The 20,769-nt window shown below is 38.1% G+C and overlaps 1 protein-coding gene across 1 annotated transcript in view; it reads right to left on the minus strand.

Annotated features, from left to right (window-relative positions):
* The window catches only part of LOC110454355 (MAPK/MAK/MRK overlapping kinase-like), an 82,791-nt gene that overhangs the window by 42,675 nt on the left and 19,347 nt on the right, over positions 1-20,769 (minus strand). Inside the window, exons 2-4 of the mRNA XM_021503823.1 lie at positions 13,622-13,736; positions 6,866-6,878; positions 4,516-4,542 (exon numbers count right to left, since the gene is read on the minus strand). Coding sequence (XP_021359498.1) covers positions 4,516-4,542; positions 6,866-6,878; positions 13,622-13,736 — 155 coding nt within the window. The remainder of the gene's footprint in view (positions 1-4,515; positions 4,543-6,865; positions 6,879-13,621; positions 13,737-20,769) is intronic.

Here is a 20,769-nt window from a genome sequence, read left to right on the forward strand (position 1 = left end):
GAACTACATGTACTATAACAATTATTCCCTACACTACCCCCATCAATACCACGATAGTCGTATTACATTGACAAAAACGTCCTACTATGTGAACTACATGTACTATAACAATTATTCCCTACACTACCCCCATCAATACCACGATAGTCATATTACATTGACAAAAACGTCCTACTATGTGAAACTACATGTACTATAACAATTATTCCCTACACTACCCCCATCAATACCACGATAGTCGTACTACATTGACAAAAACGTCCTACTATGTGATCTACATGTACTATAACAATTATTCCCTACACTGCCCATGTAAATAATTTGATACACCCTACTGCAGTATGGTATATACACTGACAAGTACTGTACTAGTTTTATTAGTATTTATGACTTTTAAGCACTGTGCTGATTAGTACTTTGTCCCCTCCTGTAAGTAACTAAGATGAGTACAATGTGGAGTAGGAACATAGATGAGATCCCTTTAATGTCACCACATACCAGTATACATAGGCTTTCTGGCCAAGTAATTCCACACCAAGTCTATCATTCTCAGACTAATTCCCACCACTAACTATCAAACGAGACAACGGTCCTACAAACTCTGTAGTATACAAGGTCACCAGTAGACCTCGCCTACAACCACTACAACCTACACTGATCGGCAGTTGACTGAGATGTCAAATACTCAAAATCACTGCCAAGTTTATGTCTAGGTAAACCTATAACTAGTCTAGTATACACTATACGGTATATATATATATATATCAAATTAAAACTTAATACAGTAAATCTTACTAATGTATACATACATGTGTGTTCATCTGCATTATATTGCATTATAGGTAGGTATTACAAACCCCTTAATACATTCATGCATACACAATACACAAACTGTACATAACTATACATACACAAACTTCTTAAATCATTGCTTACACAATCTGTGTACAAGTATAAGAGCTGGGTATATTGAAAAATAATAAACAATTATTGTAATGATTATTGACATGGAACTAGTGAATTGTGATAGGAATTGTAATAAATTGCTTTGAATTATATTCTTCCTTGATTTTCATTGTCACAATGTACAACAAGAAACAATAAATGAAAACTAGAAAATGTCTATAATACATAAATGCCCTGGCTCATGGATGGGACGGGACAGGACGGATATCGGCAACACTATATGCCCCCCGATTTTGTTGCGGGGCATAAAAATATCCGGAGAAACAAGACCTTCACTGTATAAAGGAGGTCAGAGAAACATGACCTTCACTGTATAAAGATAAACATGACCTTTACTGTATAAAGAAAGTCAGATAAACATGACCTTTACTGTATAAAGGAGGTCAGATAAACATGACCTTTACTGTATAAAGATAAACATGACCTTTACTGTATAAAGAAAGTCAGATAAACATGACCTTCACTGTATAAAGGAGGTCAGAGAAACAAGACCTTTACTGTATGGAAGAGGTCAGAGAAACAAGACCTTTACTGTATAAAGGAGGTCAGAGAAACACGACCTTCACTGTATAAAGGAGATCAGAGAAACATGACCTTCACAGTATAAAGGAGGTCAGAGAAACATTGACCTTTACTGTATAAAGGAGGTCAGAGAAACACGACCTTCACAGTATAAAGGAGGTCAGAGAAACATTGACCTTCACTGTATAAAGGAGGTCAGAGAAACATTGACTTTTACTGTATAAAGGAGGTCAGAGAAACATTGACCTTTACTGTATAAAGGAGGTCAGAGAAACATTGACCTTTACTGTATAAAGGAGGTCAGAGAAACACGACCTTCACAGTATAAAGGAGGTCAGAGAAACATTGACCTTCACTGTATAAAGGAGGTCAGAGAAACAAGACCTTTACTGTATGAAGGAGGTCAGAGAAACATTGACCTTCACTGTATAAACGAGGTCAGAGAAACAAGACCTTTACTGTATGAAGGAGGTCAGAGAAACATGACCTTCACTGTATAAAGAAAGTCCATACTTAAATATCAGTTTGTTCCCCTCAAATCACTTAGTAATAAATTAATATGGAAAATTGTAGAGAAAAAAAATGGATATTGATTCAAGTTTCCTATGACCAGAAACATCAACAATGAAATACAAAAATATCAAACTGACTTCTACTTAACAGAATCTACAACAATATATCTTTTGTGCAAAAATACGAAAGAGTAACATTCTTGAAGGCAAATTAATTGATTACTGAATAAACAATTCTAGGTTATTCTGTATTGTACAGCACAGTATGTTAAAGGTAAGAAATCAATGTTTTACAATTGTAAGGAAATTGAATTTTTCAGTGATGTTTTTCCTTGGCAGTGTTTACAGTCCTCAGCCAGGCACAGGAGTTGGTGTCAGTGGGTGTGGCTCTGTTCCAGGTCTGAAGCATTGGGACACCATTGTGTTCCACTTCAGTGTAACACATTGTACATTGAGGCGAGGTTAATTGTTTGTGTACATGCAGTCAGGAAGCCTACACCACATCAACAACTGTTATATATACCAGGTAGTGGAAACCTATACACCAAGGACAGACTTTATACTTCTCCTTGTTGATCTAATGGAACATTAATTACCAAAACTGATGGTCAAATAGTGTGCATGGTATCATAATTATATAAGTAGGTAATCAGGCGTGTAACAACCTATGTAGCAAAAAAGCCCGGGCTTACACATCATTTTTGACAAAATAAAAGAAATGAAGATGCAACATAGACTTTATGATATAAAATATTCAAAAGCTATGACAGGTGTTTTGTATCTGCTATAAAGACCGCCAATTAAAATACTTCGTTGCAATCAAAGTCTCTAACAAATGTAGAACTGAGAGTAGCATATTCATTCGGCGTGGTAACCGCGCCAGTGAAACTCTAGCCTTGCTAATTATCAGTGTACCCAAACACTAACTCTAGTTTTCCCCGTGAAATAAAGTGTTTCTAAGTTTTTTACCGCTTTCATAAATATAAAGGGAACAATACGGTTGGTAGCCTGGCTTCAATCATTCGACATGGTAACCGTGCCAGTGCAACTCTAGCTATGCAAATTATTGGTCTACACATAGTACTCACTAGCCCCCNAACTGATGGTGAAACAAACTGTTCCTATGATTTTTATCCCCTTTATTGATACAAAATACATATGAAGGGAAGGAATGGTAATAAACCATGGCTTTATATTTTACATTGACCAGTATATCGGTTCTTATGTACATAGTGTTAAACTATTCCTAGTGTAGACTAGCTTGTGATACTAGTCTCATATCCCTGCGCAACCGGAGTCACAGTCACGAGGAGAAACGTCACAAGAAGAGAATAACTCTAACAATAACTATCTCAAAATCCACATGATCTTAGATTTTTCTTTTCCGTGGAATAATGTTACCGAACTCCATAACAGAATTGGCGTACATCATGTAGATGAGTACCAACCTACGTACCCGAAAATAAGCAAAATATTTGTAAAATAATAGGGGCAAACGATATTTTCTTGCTTTAAAATGGCCATTGAAACTAACGCCAGAACACGGGAGAATGCGTCTCAGGCGTTCTAGAAAACAAAATTCTCCTGGGGGAGATCCCTCAGATCCCACCAATGGGAGGGGGAAAAACCCCTCCCATACCCTCCCCCTCCTCGCGCTGCACGCTTCGAGGTGCTGCCTTCGGCACCACACTTCTTCATTGGGCTTACACATTGAAAACCCGTTTGTTACACCCCTGGTAATATACTATCAAACGTTACACCCCTGGTAATATACTATCAAACGTCAGTTCATTCCTGGTAATGTTCATGGGTGTGCATCTAGCAGTAAACTATCAAAATTGTGTTTATCTCTGGTAAAGTGTATTTGTGTAAAATGCTTAACTATCAAGAGTGAGCTTATCTCTGGTAAAGTGTATTTGTGTAAAATGCTTAACTATCAATGAATGGTACATACACCATTAAGGCTAATGGTAAATATCATTGTCATATATTATTCATATTTTATGGTTTTAACTTATAACTCTATATGGTAACAAATGTTACTTCAAAATCACACATTCGTACATGCTTAAAAGTGTTTTCTCATGTAATTGTAGTTATACCAAACCATATTGTATTGAAAATGACATGTATGCATTTTTTTAACAGTTTAAAAAGACTGCTAGAGTAGACAGGATAAAATGTTACTTTATCCGCAGAAGTAAAACCAGACATTACCAAAGGTAGAGTAATAAAACATATCTTCAAAATCACACATTTGTACATGCTTAAAAGTGTTTTCTCATGTAATTGTAGTTATACCAAACCAAATTGTATTGAAAATGACATGTATGCATTTTTTTAACAGTTTAAAAAGACTGCCAGAGTAGACAGGATAAAATGTTACTTTATCCGCAGAAGTAAAACCAGGCATTACCAAAGGTAGAGTAATAAAACATATCTCTGGATATAAAAAATATGTAAAGCGTGGTGTGTACAAATGTTAATTTTCAGACTTCGAAATCCCAAATCAAACTATGGCCCTGATCTGCCTGAGGTGAGACTGGAAATGATAGTGTGTCTAAGTTTACCTAGTGTCTAATGTATTGTACCGGACAAAAATCCAATAATTTGTGTAAATAATGAACCTAGTCAAATAAGCTGTAATTGTGTCCATTACTCACACACACAGCCCATAGAGAGTTCAGGTAAACATTTCACTGACTGCAGGTACACCTCAGATCCTCAAAATATAGCATCAATAACAACGACAGTCTAAAATATAAATATCATTGAGTTTTTCTCATGCTATACCTGTGATATGAGATTATGATGTCTGATGTATACATAATATCAATATGAAACCTGCCTTACATACCACCTGTCTATATTTACCTGATTAAAAGATCACCTGTGTGTTAATACCAACTGTGTTATAACTACCTTCAATATAACACCACTGCTATTATATAATGATAACCTGTTTATAAATATAACCTACAACTACCCTATTTATAATACCACTGCTTCTATATAATGACAACCTCTTTATAAAGGATACCTGTGTAGAAACACCACCTGTGTTATACCTACAATCCATAGAATTCCACTGCTTCTATATAATGAAAACCTCCATAAAAGGTTTTTGAGGAAGGGAGATTACTCTGTGGCTCTATCACTGGGATATGGATTATGAGAGGTTAGGGAAGGCAAGATTTTTAATCCTTTGTTTTTTGACTACAGAGACAAGTGTAGGCATAACATATGCATTCTAAAGGTATGTTAATTATTACTGAAATGAAACTGTTTACAAAGAATATCTGTACCTAAACAGTAACACCGCCTGTGTTATACTATCACCTTCTGTATCTAAACAGTAACACCACCTGTGTTATACTATCATCTGCTGTACCTAAACAGTAATACCACCTGTGTTATACTATCACCTTCTGTCCCTAAACAGTAACACCGCCTGTGTTATACTAGCACCTTCTGTACCTAAACAGTAATACCTCCTGTGTTATACTATCGCCTTCTGTACCTAAACAGTAACACTACCTGTGTTATACTATCACCTTCTGTTCCTAAACAGTAACACCACCTGTGTTATACAATCACCTTCTGTACGTAAACAGCAACACCACCTGTGTTATACTACCACCTTCTGTACCTAAACAGTAACCCCACCTGTGTTATACTATCACCTTCTGTACCTAAACAGTAACACCACCTGTGTTATACTATCACCTTCTGTTCCTAAAAAATAGCACCACCTGTGTTATACTATCACCTTTTGTTCCTAAACATTAACACCACCTGTGTTATACTATCACCTTCTGTACCTAAACATTAACACCACCTATGTTATACTATCACCTTCTGTACCTAAACAGTAACACCACCTGTGTTATACTATAACCTTCTGTACCTAAACAGTAACACCACCTGTATTATTGTATCACCTTCTGTACCTAAACATTAACACCACCTATGTTATACTATCGCCTTCTGTACCTAAACAGTAACACCACCTGTATTATTGTATCACCTTCTGTTTCTAAACAGTAACACCACCTGTGTTATACTATCACCTGCGGTACCTAAACATTAACACCACCTGTGTTATACTATCACCTGCTGTACCTAAACAGTAACACCACCTGTATTATTGTATCACCTTCTGTTTCTAAACAGTAACACAACCTGTGTTATACTATCACCTTCTGTACCTAAACAGTAGCACCACCTGTGTTATACTATCACCTTCTGTACATAAACAGTAACACCACCTGTGTTATACTATCACCATCTGTACCTAAACAGTAACACCACCTGTTATACTATCACCTTCTGTACCTAAACATTAACACCACCTATGTTATACTATCGCCTTCTGTACCTAAACAGTAACACCACCTGTGTTATACTATAACCTTCTGTACCTAAACAGTAACACCACCTGTGTTATACTATAACCTTCTGTACCTAAACAGTAACACCACCTGTATTATTGGATCACCTTCTGTACCTAAACATTAACACCACCTATGTTATACTATCGCCTTCTGTACCTAAACAGTAACACCTCCTGTGTTATACTATCACCTTCTGTACCTAAACAGTAATACCACCTGTGTTATACTATCACCTTCTGTACCTAAACAGTAATACCACCTGTGTTATACTATCACCTTCTGTACCTAAACAGTAACACCGCCTGTGTTATACTATCACCTTCTGTACCTGAACAGTAACACCACCTGTGTTATACTATCACCGTCTGTACCTAAACAGTAACATCACCTGTATTATACTATCACCTTCTGTACCTAAACAGTAACACCACCTGTGTTATACTATCACCTTCTGTACCTAAACAGTAACACCACCTGTGTTATACTATCACCTTCTGTACCTAAACATTAACACCACCAGGCAGTCGATTTAGACAATATTTTCCCTGGTATGTGTGATTTTTATTTTAGACAGCCAATTCCAACATCAGTGATGTAGAGAAGAAATAGTATAGAGCAGCTGTAGTTTTAACTTTCCCTAAAAGATATACCTACGTAGCAACCTGATACAAACTATAGCACACGCAGAACAGAGGTTGTCCATGCCATATTCAAAATCCAATTTGATACATTATCTGTAAACAATGAAGACAACCCCTATCTATAGAGACTGTTGACAGGGTAGGAAGCCTTATACATATATATACTAAAACGTTAAACATAAAGTATTTTTTATTAATTTAATGAATTTTATCTGTGAACTGAATTTGTTTTGTTTTTCCATTTGTAATGGTTCGAGGGACACCGTACATGTTTTGTTTTCCATTTGTAATGGTTTGAGGGACACCGTACATGTTTGTTTTTCCATTTGTAATGGTTCGAAGGACACGTACCGTACATGTTTGTTTTTCCATTTGTAATGGTTCGAGGGACACAGTACATGTTTTGTTTTTCCATTTGTAATGGTTCGAGGGACACCGTACATGTTTTTTTTTTCCATTTGTAATGGTTCGAGGGACACAGTACATGTTTTGTTTTTCCATTTATAATGGTTCGAGGGACACCTTACATGTTTTGTTTTTCCATTTGTAATGGTTTGAGAGACACCGTACATGTTTTGTTTTTCCATTTGAAATGGTTCGAGGGACACCGTACATGTTTTGTTTTTCCATTTATAATGGTTCGAGGGACACCTTACATGTTTTGTTTTTCCATTTGTAATGGTTTGAGAGACACCGTACATGTTTTGTTTTTCCATTTGTAATGGTTTGAGGGACACGTACCGTACATGTTTGTTTTTCCATTTGTAATGGTTCGAAGGACGCGTACCGTACATGTTTGTTTTTCCATTTGTAATGGTTCGAGGGATACCGTACATGTTCGTTTTTCCATTTGTAATGGTTTGAGGGACACCGTACATGTTTTGTTTTTCCATTTATAATGGTTCGAGGGACACCGTACATGTTTTGTTTTTCCATTTGAAATGGTTCGAGGGACACCGTACATGTTTTGTTTTTCCATTTGGAATGGTTCGAGGGACACCGTACATGTTTTGTTTTTCCATTTGTAATGGTTCGAGGGACACAGTACATGTTTTGTTTTTCCATTTGTAATGGTTCGAGGGACACCGTACATGTTTTGTTTTTCCATTTGTAATGGTTGGTACATGTTTGTTTCCTACATAGTTACCCATTCAACACAAACATGTTACAAGCCTTTTCTGTATTAATTATTTAAGAAAACAGTTGAAGATAATTGTAAGCTGACAAAATAAATAAGCTACTTAGCTGTACAGGTACCCTTCACTTTGATCTTAATCAGGCCATATTGTGGTACTAAACAGGTAAGACATATTGATTCTACACAGGCAGGTGCAAATGGCAGGGGCTTCCTAGTACATTAATGTCCAGGACACCGTCCAGGAGGTGTAAACACATCCACAGATACTGGGTCAGTTACTACCATACTGCGGATAGCGTTAACTGCAGTTACTGGTCTAATTGTCGCATGCTATGGGAAATAAGTCATATATACTAGGTAAAATACCTACTTTTTGAAATAAGTCAATTATGACACCTGCTATGGGAAACTTCAAATAAGACATCTGCTTTGTGGAATAAGACACCTGCTATGGGAAATAAGTAATATGTAAGACACCTGGTATAGAACCCGTAAATAGCAAATCATATGTAAAACATGTATACATGCACCTGCTATGGGAAGGAATATACAAATGAAAAATAATATGTAAAAACTACAAATATTGGTATACCATCCGCGAATTGTTGTTCAGTAATTCTACTGAATCAATATTACCTTCAGTGAAAAATAGGTTCATGCAAACTCCATATATCTTTAATCTTAATTCACAACATGTCAGCAAATCGCCACGGATTTACTACCAAAGCATTCTGACCTCAGGCAAAACATTGATAAAGTATGTACATTTCACTACAAGGTACAAATTGATTGACACAAAAGAATATTTAATTATAAGATGCTTTGTTAAGAAAGTACAAATATATTTCTTCTGTCCCAGGCCTGTCTTTACAAAGTTGCTTTTGTCCAAGCCTGTACAACTCCTAAGTGGATGATTGTACATATAAATAGGTCGATACAAATCTGTTGAACTATTGACAAATGTTGCTTAAAAACATAATCTGAACATTTTATGATATTTTTCCTGACCTTTTGATGCAGATAGGGTGACGTGAGAAAAAATGTATTTGCTGGAGTGAAATATTGTGAAAAAGTATCATAGCAACTGTTGAATAACCTATTTCCCTAAGGATCTGAGTTAAGAACCAGATTAAATGAAGAGATTATTCCAACATAGATACCAAGTAACAGAATTTGTTTTCTGTCGATAACAGGTAAAAAAACAGCACAGGTAATAGATTGTATCTACCTGCTGTGTTTATAGATAACTATAAAGATATGTGAGCTGATAGATCCCAGAATCAATAATACAGATATGATATAATGTTAGAATCAATAAGTAACCTAGGCTAGAGTCACACGGAGTCACAACAACGGTGACATGCAAGATAAACCAAACACCATGGCTAACACCCAGAGAGACCGCATGCTGACAGCTGGCAGAGGTGGTATGATGTTACAAGTCATCCTGGTTACAGAAGACGGGGATTACAGAAGACAGGGGAGGTGACAAGGTGTGGGGAGGAGTGACACAGGTGTTATGGAGGGTGACAAGGTGTGTGGAGGAGTGACACAGGTGTTATGGAGGGCGACAAGGTTGGGTGGCTGGGGAGGATTGACACAGGTGTTATGGAGGGCGACAAGGTTGGGTGGCTGGGGAGGAGTGACACAGGTGTTATAGAGGGCGACAAGGTTGGGTGGCTGGGGAGGAGTGACACAGGTGTTATAGAGGGCGACAAGGTTGGGTGGCTGGGGAGGAGTGACACAGGTGTTATAGAGGGCGACAAGGTTGTGGGGCTGGGGAGGAGTGACACAGGTGTTATGGAGGGCGACAAGGTTGTGGGGCTGGGGAGGAGTGACACAGGTGTTATGGAGGGCGACAAGGTTGTGGGGCTGGGGAAAGGTGACACAGGTGATATGGAGGGCGACAAGGATGGGTGGCTGGGGAGTAGTGACACAGGTGTTATGGTGGGTGACAAGGTTGGGGGGCTGGGATGGAGTGATACAGGTGTTATGGAGGGTGACAAGGTTGTGGGGCTGGGGAGAAGTAACACAGGTGATATGGAGGGCAACAAGGTTGTGGGGCTAGGGAGGAGTGACACATGTGTTATGGAGGGTGACAAGGGTGTGGGGCTGGGGAAGAGTGACACAGGTGTTATGGAGGGCGACAAGGTTGGGTGGCTGGGGAGGAGTGACACAGGTGTTATGGAGGGCAACAAGGTTGTGGGGCTGGGGAGGAGTGACACAGGTGTTATGGAGGGCGACAAAGTTGTGGGGCTGGGGAGGAGTGACACAGGTGTTATGGAGGGCGACAAGGTTGTGGGGCTGCGGAAGAGTGACACAGGTGTTATGGAGGGCAACAAAGTTGTGGGGCTGGGGAGGAGTGACACAGGTGTTATGGAGGGCGACAAGGTTGTGGGGCTGGGATTTTCACTTTTGAGGATCTTACAACAAACAAAACAAGAGTGTGTCATTACCATTCCTGTAATTACCACAATTACTTTTTTTTATCTGCCATCCTCATACCTTGCAGTGGCAGCTCCACTTTGTAGTGTTAATTCCCTACCCCCACCCCCATATAGATTGTGCTGAAGACAATTGTCACCCAATGTCACACCATCTTAACATGAAATCCTGGACCTGCTGCTCTGTCTTAGCACATTACATTTACTATAATGCTGTTACACATGCTTACAATTATTATCAAAACATTTTGACAAAATAAAATACAAGCCCAGTCAAGAAAGAAATGTTTAGAAAGAGCAGAAAAATCATTAAAGCAGTATGCAAATGCATCACTGTAAGTTTGTTTGATATTTCCTGTATCTTGAATCTTCCTGTGAGGTGTTTTCAGTTGCAATGTTTTGATGATCGATATTTGTTCAGCTATTAAAATGACAATGTAATGCTCTCACATATCAAAATGAAATGGCGTGATCTTTCAGAGTGTACATATACCAACGGGAAACTGAACATTTTGAACTCAAATGATTTGTGACTTGGCACTTCCTGGTTGGATGTCAGCAGATGTGCCTATCTGGGATCGAGTGATATACCATCCGCCAATTTGGCATTCAATTTGTGATAATTATGACTAAATTGGTCTGTTTTTTATTATGATTTTTTGAAAAAGAATAATACACCAGGGAATGAGCTTAAGCCAAAGCAGTCCGGTGAGCTTGAGACAAGACAGAAATGGAACACCTAGAGCTTCATTTTACTTATATTCAGAGTATTCCCTGACTTTACTCCCCCAACAAAGATCTCATACTGAAAAAATTATCATTAGGCAGGGTATTAAAATAAGTGCTGATGGATCCATGTCTTCTTATATAATTTCAATTGTTTGCATCACCTTTAAACGGAGGGAAACAACTTGTGTGTGTGTTCAGGACAGGGATTTAGTTTACAACACCATCACTTTAAGTGTAGTCATGACAACACCCCTGTCAGTGATCTAGGCAGAAGTTCAGTCTTTTACTAATATTTGAAAATTAACAAATTGATCAATAGGTTGCCATATAGATCAGGAGCACAGATGTTAGAGAAGGGCTGGGACTTCCACAAGATGTTTTGGACTGTATTCTTAGTGTATTCTGACCCCAAGACTGTTGAGTAAATATATGAGGCATGTAGTTCCGTTGGCACATACCAAAAAATCGGGGAGGCTGTCAGTTAGCCTAAAAATGTTGAACAGGATAGGCAGAAATTGAATTAACCATTTGCACTGAGCTGATAGCTACATGGGGAACTTATTGGCAATGAGGTTAGCATAGGTGAGCCTGGTGGTTTTGTTGGTGGTGGTTTTGTGAACTGAGTGTTGATTCCTAGTGTTGTCTCAATAATGATATTAAGAATTGTATTGATAAACCTGTATATATATCAAGTAGATCTAGTCAGAGAGGAATCAGATAATAAAAACAATATGTTGCATTAATGAGTGATACAATCAAATCATCCAAAGCAAGCCTAGGACAATGCTATAGCTCAATTTGATTTCTGTTTAACGAAGGGTTCATAGACTATGTTTGGCAGCAGACCAGTCATCAAATGGTCTACCAGGGAGCTAGGCTCAATGCCATCAATGGTAAGTTTGAGATTTCATAGGAGGTACATATGCTGTGACCTGCTCCAGTTTGATATTTTTTATGTTGAAAAATCACGCATCAATTACAGAATTGTAGAGTGGTTGACCTACTGTATAAAAAATGTGTGCTTGTCGGTTAATCTCCCGTACCTGTACATAACACATACATCAATCTGAACATTTAAGACTCATTAATTCACATCAGTGTAAATTGAATGTGAAATATGAAATATCCATTTACTGAAGATTTCCATCTGTATGGCTTGGTACAAGTTTTACTTGTGTGCAACTCCACCCGTGTAAGACTGTAAGTATACCCCACCAAGTGTGCCAAATCATACCAGTCTGATACAGGGCAGCATATTTTGGCTTTTGTCCAAGTACGTTTTAAATATATATTTTTTGTTATTGTCATGACCATTTTAAATATTTAAAAGCTTCCTATTTGACCTCAATTTTCCCCCAAAATCTTTAGTAACTTATTCAAGGTATCGTATTTGAGCATGTTTGTATTGAGAATAGGTATATTGTATTTGTATGTACAATGAATATACAACAGGGCTAGAAATTAGTTTTGAATATACTTGAGTCAATTTTGGGAAGTAGTTTCCAATTTTTGCAATAATCCATGTGCAAATTCCACTAAATCAATTTTTATCAACAAGATAAACAATATCAAATTTTGACTAGTCAATCATGTTAGTGGCTTTAGAACCACTACTCCAGCTGGAGAATTCTCAGACTATTAGCCCACTCTTATTGTCTATGTCTCTACATATACAAACAATTATAGAAAATTGATAAATGTACAGGAATCAATATAAAATATGGCAAATGAGTATAAATTATATATGAAATGGAAAAACAATATAAAATGGTCACATTGTATGGGGATATGAATAAATGGGTACTGCTTTAATTGCCAAGATAATTTGTTTGCTCCTGACATTTTTCACCACTTTTAAGTTTAATTCTAACCAAACCATCACCATTCAGGATGATAATAAATGATTTTGACTATGTCATGTGTCTACTGAGATTCATAACTTACACAGTATCAGTGTGAATAAATATTATACAAATCTCCAAGGATAAAACATATAGGTGTTTTTCCTTCTTTCGAACCATCTCTATATTTGGCCCACCTTGATATATTTGTTAAAGTATCTATTTAGTATATACAGACGGCAACTACAGGAACACTCATATAAGTGAGTCATCTGTCATTTACAAATGTAAAGACAAATTAGGTACAACTAGGGACAACCTTCACAATTTGTCTGATTATGATTTTGATGCCAATGACCTTGAGGGTTGAAAGTGATGACCTTGATGTATTGCCCATTCAGGGTTTAGATAATGTTATCACTAAGGAAACTCACCTGTCATAAGTTTGTTTCATCTTCTTGCACGCCCAGTATGTGCCATCTTTTATATTTTGACATTTTAAAACCTCAGAGAATGTGCCTTCACCCTTTTTCCCTAGAATTCGATATTCTGAAAAAGAAGAAAAATAGCTGTAAACATACTAATAAATTGAGGATTAAAAGTAGGCAGAGGTTACATTGAACAGGAGAAATATGTCGAGATATTGGAGATTACAGGGCTGCAATGAATTGGGGTGACAGCTGAATCTACAGCAAGGGCTTTATTGAAAAAAGGGAAACAGCAAGGGCTTCATGGAGTTCAGGAAACAGTAAGGGCTTCAAGGAGTTCAGGAAACAGTAAGGGCTTCAAGGAGGAGGGGAAACAGCAGGGGCTTCCATGCAGTAGGGGAAACAGCAGGGACTTCATTGAAAAAAAGGAAAAGGCAAGGGCTTCAAGGAGGAGGGGAAACAGCAGGGGCTTCCATGGAGTAGGGGAAACAGCAGGGGCTTTCTTGGAGTAGGGGAAACAGCAAGGGCTTCCATTGAGTAGGGGAAACAGAGGGGGTTCCATGGAGTAGAGGAAACAGCAAGAGCTTCCATGGAGTAGGGGAAACAGCAAGGACTTTATGGAGTAGCGGAGACAGCAGGAGCTTCATGGAGTAGGGGGAAACAGCAAGGGCTTCATGAGTAGGGGAGACAGCAGGGGTTTCCATGGAGTAGGGCAAACAGCAGGGGTTTCAATGGAGTAGGGGAGACAGCAGGGGCTTCCATGGAGTAGAGGAAACAGGAAGGACTTTATGGAGTAGCGGAGACAACAGGGGCTTCATGGAGTAGGGGAGACAGCAAGGGCTTCATCACAGGTTCCAGCAAAACTCATGGTTTACTGCAGAGCAAATGGTTCACCACTAATGCAGTAGCAACAGTACACAGTCAGGGTTGTCTATTGTACACAGACAGGGTTGTCTATTGTACACAGACAGGGTTGTCTATTGTACACAGACAGGGTTGTCTATTGTACACAGACAGGGTTGTCTATTACCTCAGTGACACCCATGGTGACTATGTACAAAGCATGTATATTTTTCTACAGATCCGTCAAAATCACTCATCTAGCAAGTCTGATCTATATCACTTTAAGATCGCTAGCAAGGTAAGCAACCATCACCAGCAGTTATCTCATAAATAAATATGTATCCATATTTGTATTATCTCATGCATATGGAAATATATGCACAATGTGTATGGTATTACAACAGTCAAACTTTAGATTGACTACCGGTTAATATCAAATCATTGTTGGAGTATTGTAGTTAAAAATTTCTCCCAATAAATGATGAGTTACACTTAATGCAGTTGCACTGCCAATTTACATCTGACTTTGCACTCAACTCCTTCCTTCATCATGTCAGTTAAAAGTATTCCTACACTTCCCCTGTACTCAAGTAACACTAATATCAGGTATATAAAGGGCAGCATGAACATTGAAAATTTGGTCTCTGAGAGTACAAAACATGCCTTCTACACTCTATAACTTTAAATCAGTATAATTCAAACATTCTCCATCAGTTTATGATCCGATGACAGTCATGTGATGTCATAGCTCCGTCATCTCAGATGACAGTCACATGATAACATAGCTCCATCATCTCAGATGACAGTCATGTGATGACATAGCTCCATCATCTCAGATGACAGTCACATGATGGCATAGCTCATCATCTCAGATTACCGTCACATGATGACATAGCTCCATCATCTCAGATTACAGTCACATGATGACATAGTTCCATCATCTCAGATGACAGTCACATGATGACATAGCTCCATTATCTCAGATGACATAGCTCAATCATCTCAGATGACAGTCACATGATGACAAAGCTCATTATCTCAGATGACAGTCACATGATGACATAGCTCCATCATCTCAGAGGACAGTCACATGATGACATAGCTCATCATCTCAGATGACAGTCACATGATAACATAGTTCCATCATCTCAGATGACAGTCACTTGATGACATAGCTCCATAATCTCAGATGACAGTCATGTGATGTCATTGCTCCATCATCTCAGATGACAGTCACATGATGACATAGTTCCATCATCTCAGATGACAGTCACTTGATGACATAGCTCCATAATCTCAGATGACAGTCATGTGATGTCATTGCTCCATCATCTCAGATGACAGTCACATGATAACATAGCTTCATCATCTCAGATGACAGTCACATGATGACATAGCTCCATCATCTCATATGACAGTCACATGATGACATAGCTCCATCATTTCAGATGACAGTCACATGATGACATAGTTCCATCATCTCAGATGACAGTCACATGATGACATAGGTCCATCATCTCAGATTACAGTCACTTGATGACATAGCTCCATAATCTCAGATGACAGTCACATGATGACATAGTTCCATCATCTCATATGACAGTCACATGATGACATAGCTCCATCATCTCAGATGACAGTCACATGATAACATAGCTCCATCATCTCAGATGACAGTCACATGATAACATAGCTCCATCATTTCAGATGACAGTCATGTGATGACAAAGCTCATCATCTCAGATGACAGTGACATGATGACATAGCTCATCATCTCAGATGACAATCACGTGATGACAAACCTCATCATCTCAGAAGACAGTGACATGATGATTAATCATAAAAGATGATAGTCACATGATGATAAATCATTATAGATGATAGTCACACGATGATAAAGTTGTTACAGGATTTGTTACCTCAGCCATTGTACTTTTAACTGATGTCAGAGTTTCTCCTATAATAACTTTTTAATTCGAAAAATTACCTCAGCATAATGCATGTATTCTTGTACATCTTTCAATTATGTTATCAAATGCAAACTCTTTCTGTTCAACTAACAGCAAGGAGGTATCTGTTCTAATCGGATGACATTAGTGATAGATTATACACTGTATCAATAACACAGATCAACTATTGGAATTCACTCGTAAACACCCACACACTTCCAGTTTTATTCCATTACCTAGTTTATTAACTGCTTTACTAAAGTAACAAGAGTAATGTATTCAAATTAAACTCCTGCTGGAATTGGTTTTCAGATTGGTGGTCAGCCTCTTTGAAATTCTTTTCTTTCCACATGTTCACCATTGACAAATTAAAGGAATTGAAGTGTTTGTTTTTTACCAACATTAAAAGGTAGTTAAAACCTCATAAGTCAGATTTACAGAGTTCAGATTTGTGATTTGTATATAATGAAGTTGTACTTAAGTTATGAGAAATATACAAAATTGAGCTTAATCTGTATTAAGGTATTAAGGCTACTGTCATCAAGAAAATAGTTCATAGACTTATAACGTGTTAATTACTCTTGTAACCAAACTGCATGATTTCTCTTTTGATATCCGTGTAGAGGCATACCAGCCTCAAATCAAGATGGTTGCAGCCATGCAAACCCACAAATAAATAAATGTGAAAACCAATGGCAGTGTGATCTATATTGATAAACTCACACCAGTCTATTTGTCAATTTACATTGCATATTTTTCAGTAAAGAAATTATTCTTTCTCAGAAACATCCATGATGTAAAGAATCCACCTTTGTGCCAGTATTTGCAATTCATCATAGTAGCCAAAGTATTGAATTGGAGCTGAGAAAAGGCCTACAAGGTACGTATATCTGTGTGCTGAATGAAGGCACTGTTTATATTTCAACAGAATTTTTACCAATTTACACATGGTTTTATTAACCAGTCTCTGATGATGAACTATCCCAAATTGTACAAACATGTGAAGTCAGGAGAAGAACTGCCGGTGAAAGTATCTAGATCTACTGTTGTACACCACTACACATGATCAGGTTTGGTATGTTATTGGTAGCTATGACAACATAAAACATCAGTCACACTATTCCTATAGCACATACTGGTGAAAAACATTTGTTTCTATTGTGTTATATTAAATATCTAATAGGATTTACTTCAAACGATTTCACAAAACAAATAATATTGAATGGAGTATTGTACTACAACTAACTACATAGATAAAATATTTATATTTAACAATCTTATTTATCAATAACTCGTAAAACCAGTATTCCCTATTCTGATCGGATGTCATGTCATTCTGTACATGGACACAATATCCAGCTCTGTCATGCTATTCTATGATCTCGCCACAATGTGATACACTATGTACCTGACACAAAGGAAATGGACCTGACAAATTAAACAAGTGGTTTGTAGGGCCTGAATCTCTCACTTGTTAATCAATGCAGTTGGCAAAAAACATGTCTAAAATCTGTATATTCTCAACCTGACAAGGTCAAACAGGTTAAGGTCACCCTTGATAGAATGATATTCTAGGAAGCTGCAGACAAAATACTACTACTCTAGTAGGCCTTAAATAATTTTAAAAGCAGATGTTTAAAAGTTTTATTATATTAGCTCCATGTGACCTTGAAAGAGGGTCAAGTCGATCATCCATTTGAACAAATTTGAAAACCATTTTGCAGCATGCAACATACTGAATATATGCCTAAGGCTATTAGTAATTCAGAAGAACTTATTGAAATGTTTCAACAAATTTGACCCTTGTGACCTTGAAAGTGGGTCAATATCTTGTATTTGAACAAACTTGATAATTTCTACCCCCTGCTTGCTACAGACAAAATATCAGGACCCTAGAACTCTTTGTTCTTCAGAAGAAGTTGTTTAAAGAAAACAAATTGAACCTGTATGTACCAACAACAGATGTACAGACAGCTGGATGCTAGATGCTGTGCCAAGCCATAAGCTCACTTATGTCTTTCAGGCAGGTGAACTAAAAGTTCCAAACAAACCTTCTAAAAATGAAAAAGTACTGCTTGTTTGACACAAAAAGACACCTGACAAGGACTTGCTGTATCACTCTGAATCCATCACAACATCTTCCAAAGGGAAACTGAACAATTATCTACAAAGTCATGCTTACACAACATGTCCCAAAGGGTGCCTTAATTACTGCCCACAAAGTCATGCTTACACGTGTTACAAAGGGTGCCTGTACTACTGCCGACAAAGTCATGCTTACATGTGTCACAAAGGGTGCCGGTACTACGGCCCACAAAGTCATGCTACACGTGTTACAAAGGGTGCCTGTACTACTTCTCTCAAAGTCATGATTACACAAGTCGCAAAGGGTGCCGGCACTACTGCCCACAAAGTCATTTACTGCCCACAAAGTCACGCTTACACGTGTTACAAAGGGTGCCTGTACTACTTCCCACAAAGTCATGCTTACACGGGTCACAAAGGGTGCCTGTACTACTGCCCCCAAAGTCATGATTAAACAACATGTCCCAAAGGTTGCCTTAATTACTGCCCACAAAGTCACGCTTACACGTGTTACAAAGGGCACCTGTACTACTACCCACAAAGTCATGCTTACTCGTGTCACAAAGGGTGCCTGACCTACTGCCCACAAAGGCATGCTTACACAACATGTCCCAAAGGTTGCCTTAATTACTGCCCACAAAGTCATTTACTGCCCACAAAGTCATGTTTCCACGTGTCTCAAAGGGTGCCTGAACTATTACCCACAAAGTCATGCTTACACGAGTCACAAAGGGTGCCTGCACTACTGCCCACAAAGTCACGCTTACACGTGTTACAAAGGGCACCTGTACTACTACCCACAAAGTCATGCTTAAACGTGTCACAAGAGGTGCCTGTACTACTGCCCCCAAAGTCATTATTACTCAACTTGTCCTAAAGGGTGCCTGTACTACTTCCCACAAAGTCATGCTTACTCAACATGTCTTAAAGGGAGCCTGAACTACTGCCCACCAAGTCATGCTTACACGTGTTACAAAGGGTGCCTGTACTACTGCCGACAAAGTCATGCTTACACGTGTCACAAAGGGTGCCTGAACTACTGCCCACAAAGTCATGATTAAACAACATGTCCCAAAGGGTGCCTTAATTACTGCCCACAAAGTCATGATTACACAACATGTCCTAAAGGGTGCCTTAATTACTGCCCACAAAGTCATGCTTACTCAACATGTCTTAAAGGGAGCCTGAACTATTGCCCACAATGTCATTATTACACGACATGAAGACTAGAAACCTGACATGGCATACCATTCCCTGAACCTGTTATTAGTAAGTCATATCACACACCAGTTGAACCCCAGACATAACATACTTGGCAGAGGATGACAAGGCATGCTGTCCTCAATCTCCTGACCTCACTTCCTGTATAATACTTCTACTAAATACAAATACGATTGTACCAATCCAATAGGGAGGAATTATAATGATGAGTTTGTTTCTTCTCATACACTAGTAATTAAGTCATCTTTATTACATATCACGGTGGAAACATTATATTCGTGGAGATTGCAAAAACAACACCCAGTGACTTGTATTTTCTTTTTTTGAGAGAGAGATTACGGGAGAAATGAAATTAACATTCATGACATGATAATCAACATCAACGCAACTAATGAGAATCAGGAATGAAAACATGAATTACGGATAGTCATGCCCTGGTCTCAACTTAGATGCTCACTGAAAAATTACTGCCTTCCATCAAGTACTTAACAAAATGACAGATAATGTGTATATATATATATATGCCAATGCAAGTTACAAGTAGTTTCAATAACAAAGACTGCCAAATTGGAAACTGACATCATTGACTTGTTTTGGTTCCAAATAAAGCCACTTATTACAGAACAGCATTGGCGTCATAATAATAGTTTTACATCGAGAGGTTAAGGTAAACTTGTTCAGCAGCCCATTGGTTCCAGAGGCTGACATCGGCACCTAACAAGGCTACAGATGAATAATTGATACAAGTAATACCTTGCAACTAGATGGCAACCTGATTTGCAACAATTAAAACTATGTATAGCTCAAACACATTAGTGATTGAACATTAAGAAAACAATAAAAGAAATCTTTTGTAGATTATTGGAAACAGTTAGCTTATAGAATCTGGTTGATCAACGGATTGTAGATTTAGAGTTTACGATGCACTACTAGAGAGGAAGCAGGCACTTCTTTGTTGTAAGCTTATCATGTGCTTTACACCAAACAAAGCACATGTGTCCCATGGGCTCCATTTAAGCTACGTGCTAAGCTGGAGAGAACTTTTGAGTCAGAGTG

This window comes from Mizuhopecten yessoensis, unplaced genomic scaffold (assembly GCF_002113885.1).
Source record: "Mizuhopecten yessoensis strain PY_sf001 unplaced genomic scaffold, ASM211388v2 scaffold7781, whole genome shotgun sequence".
NCBI lineage: Eukaryota > Metazoa > Mollusca > Bivalvia > Pectinida > Pectinidae > Mizuhopecten > Mizuhopecten yessoensis.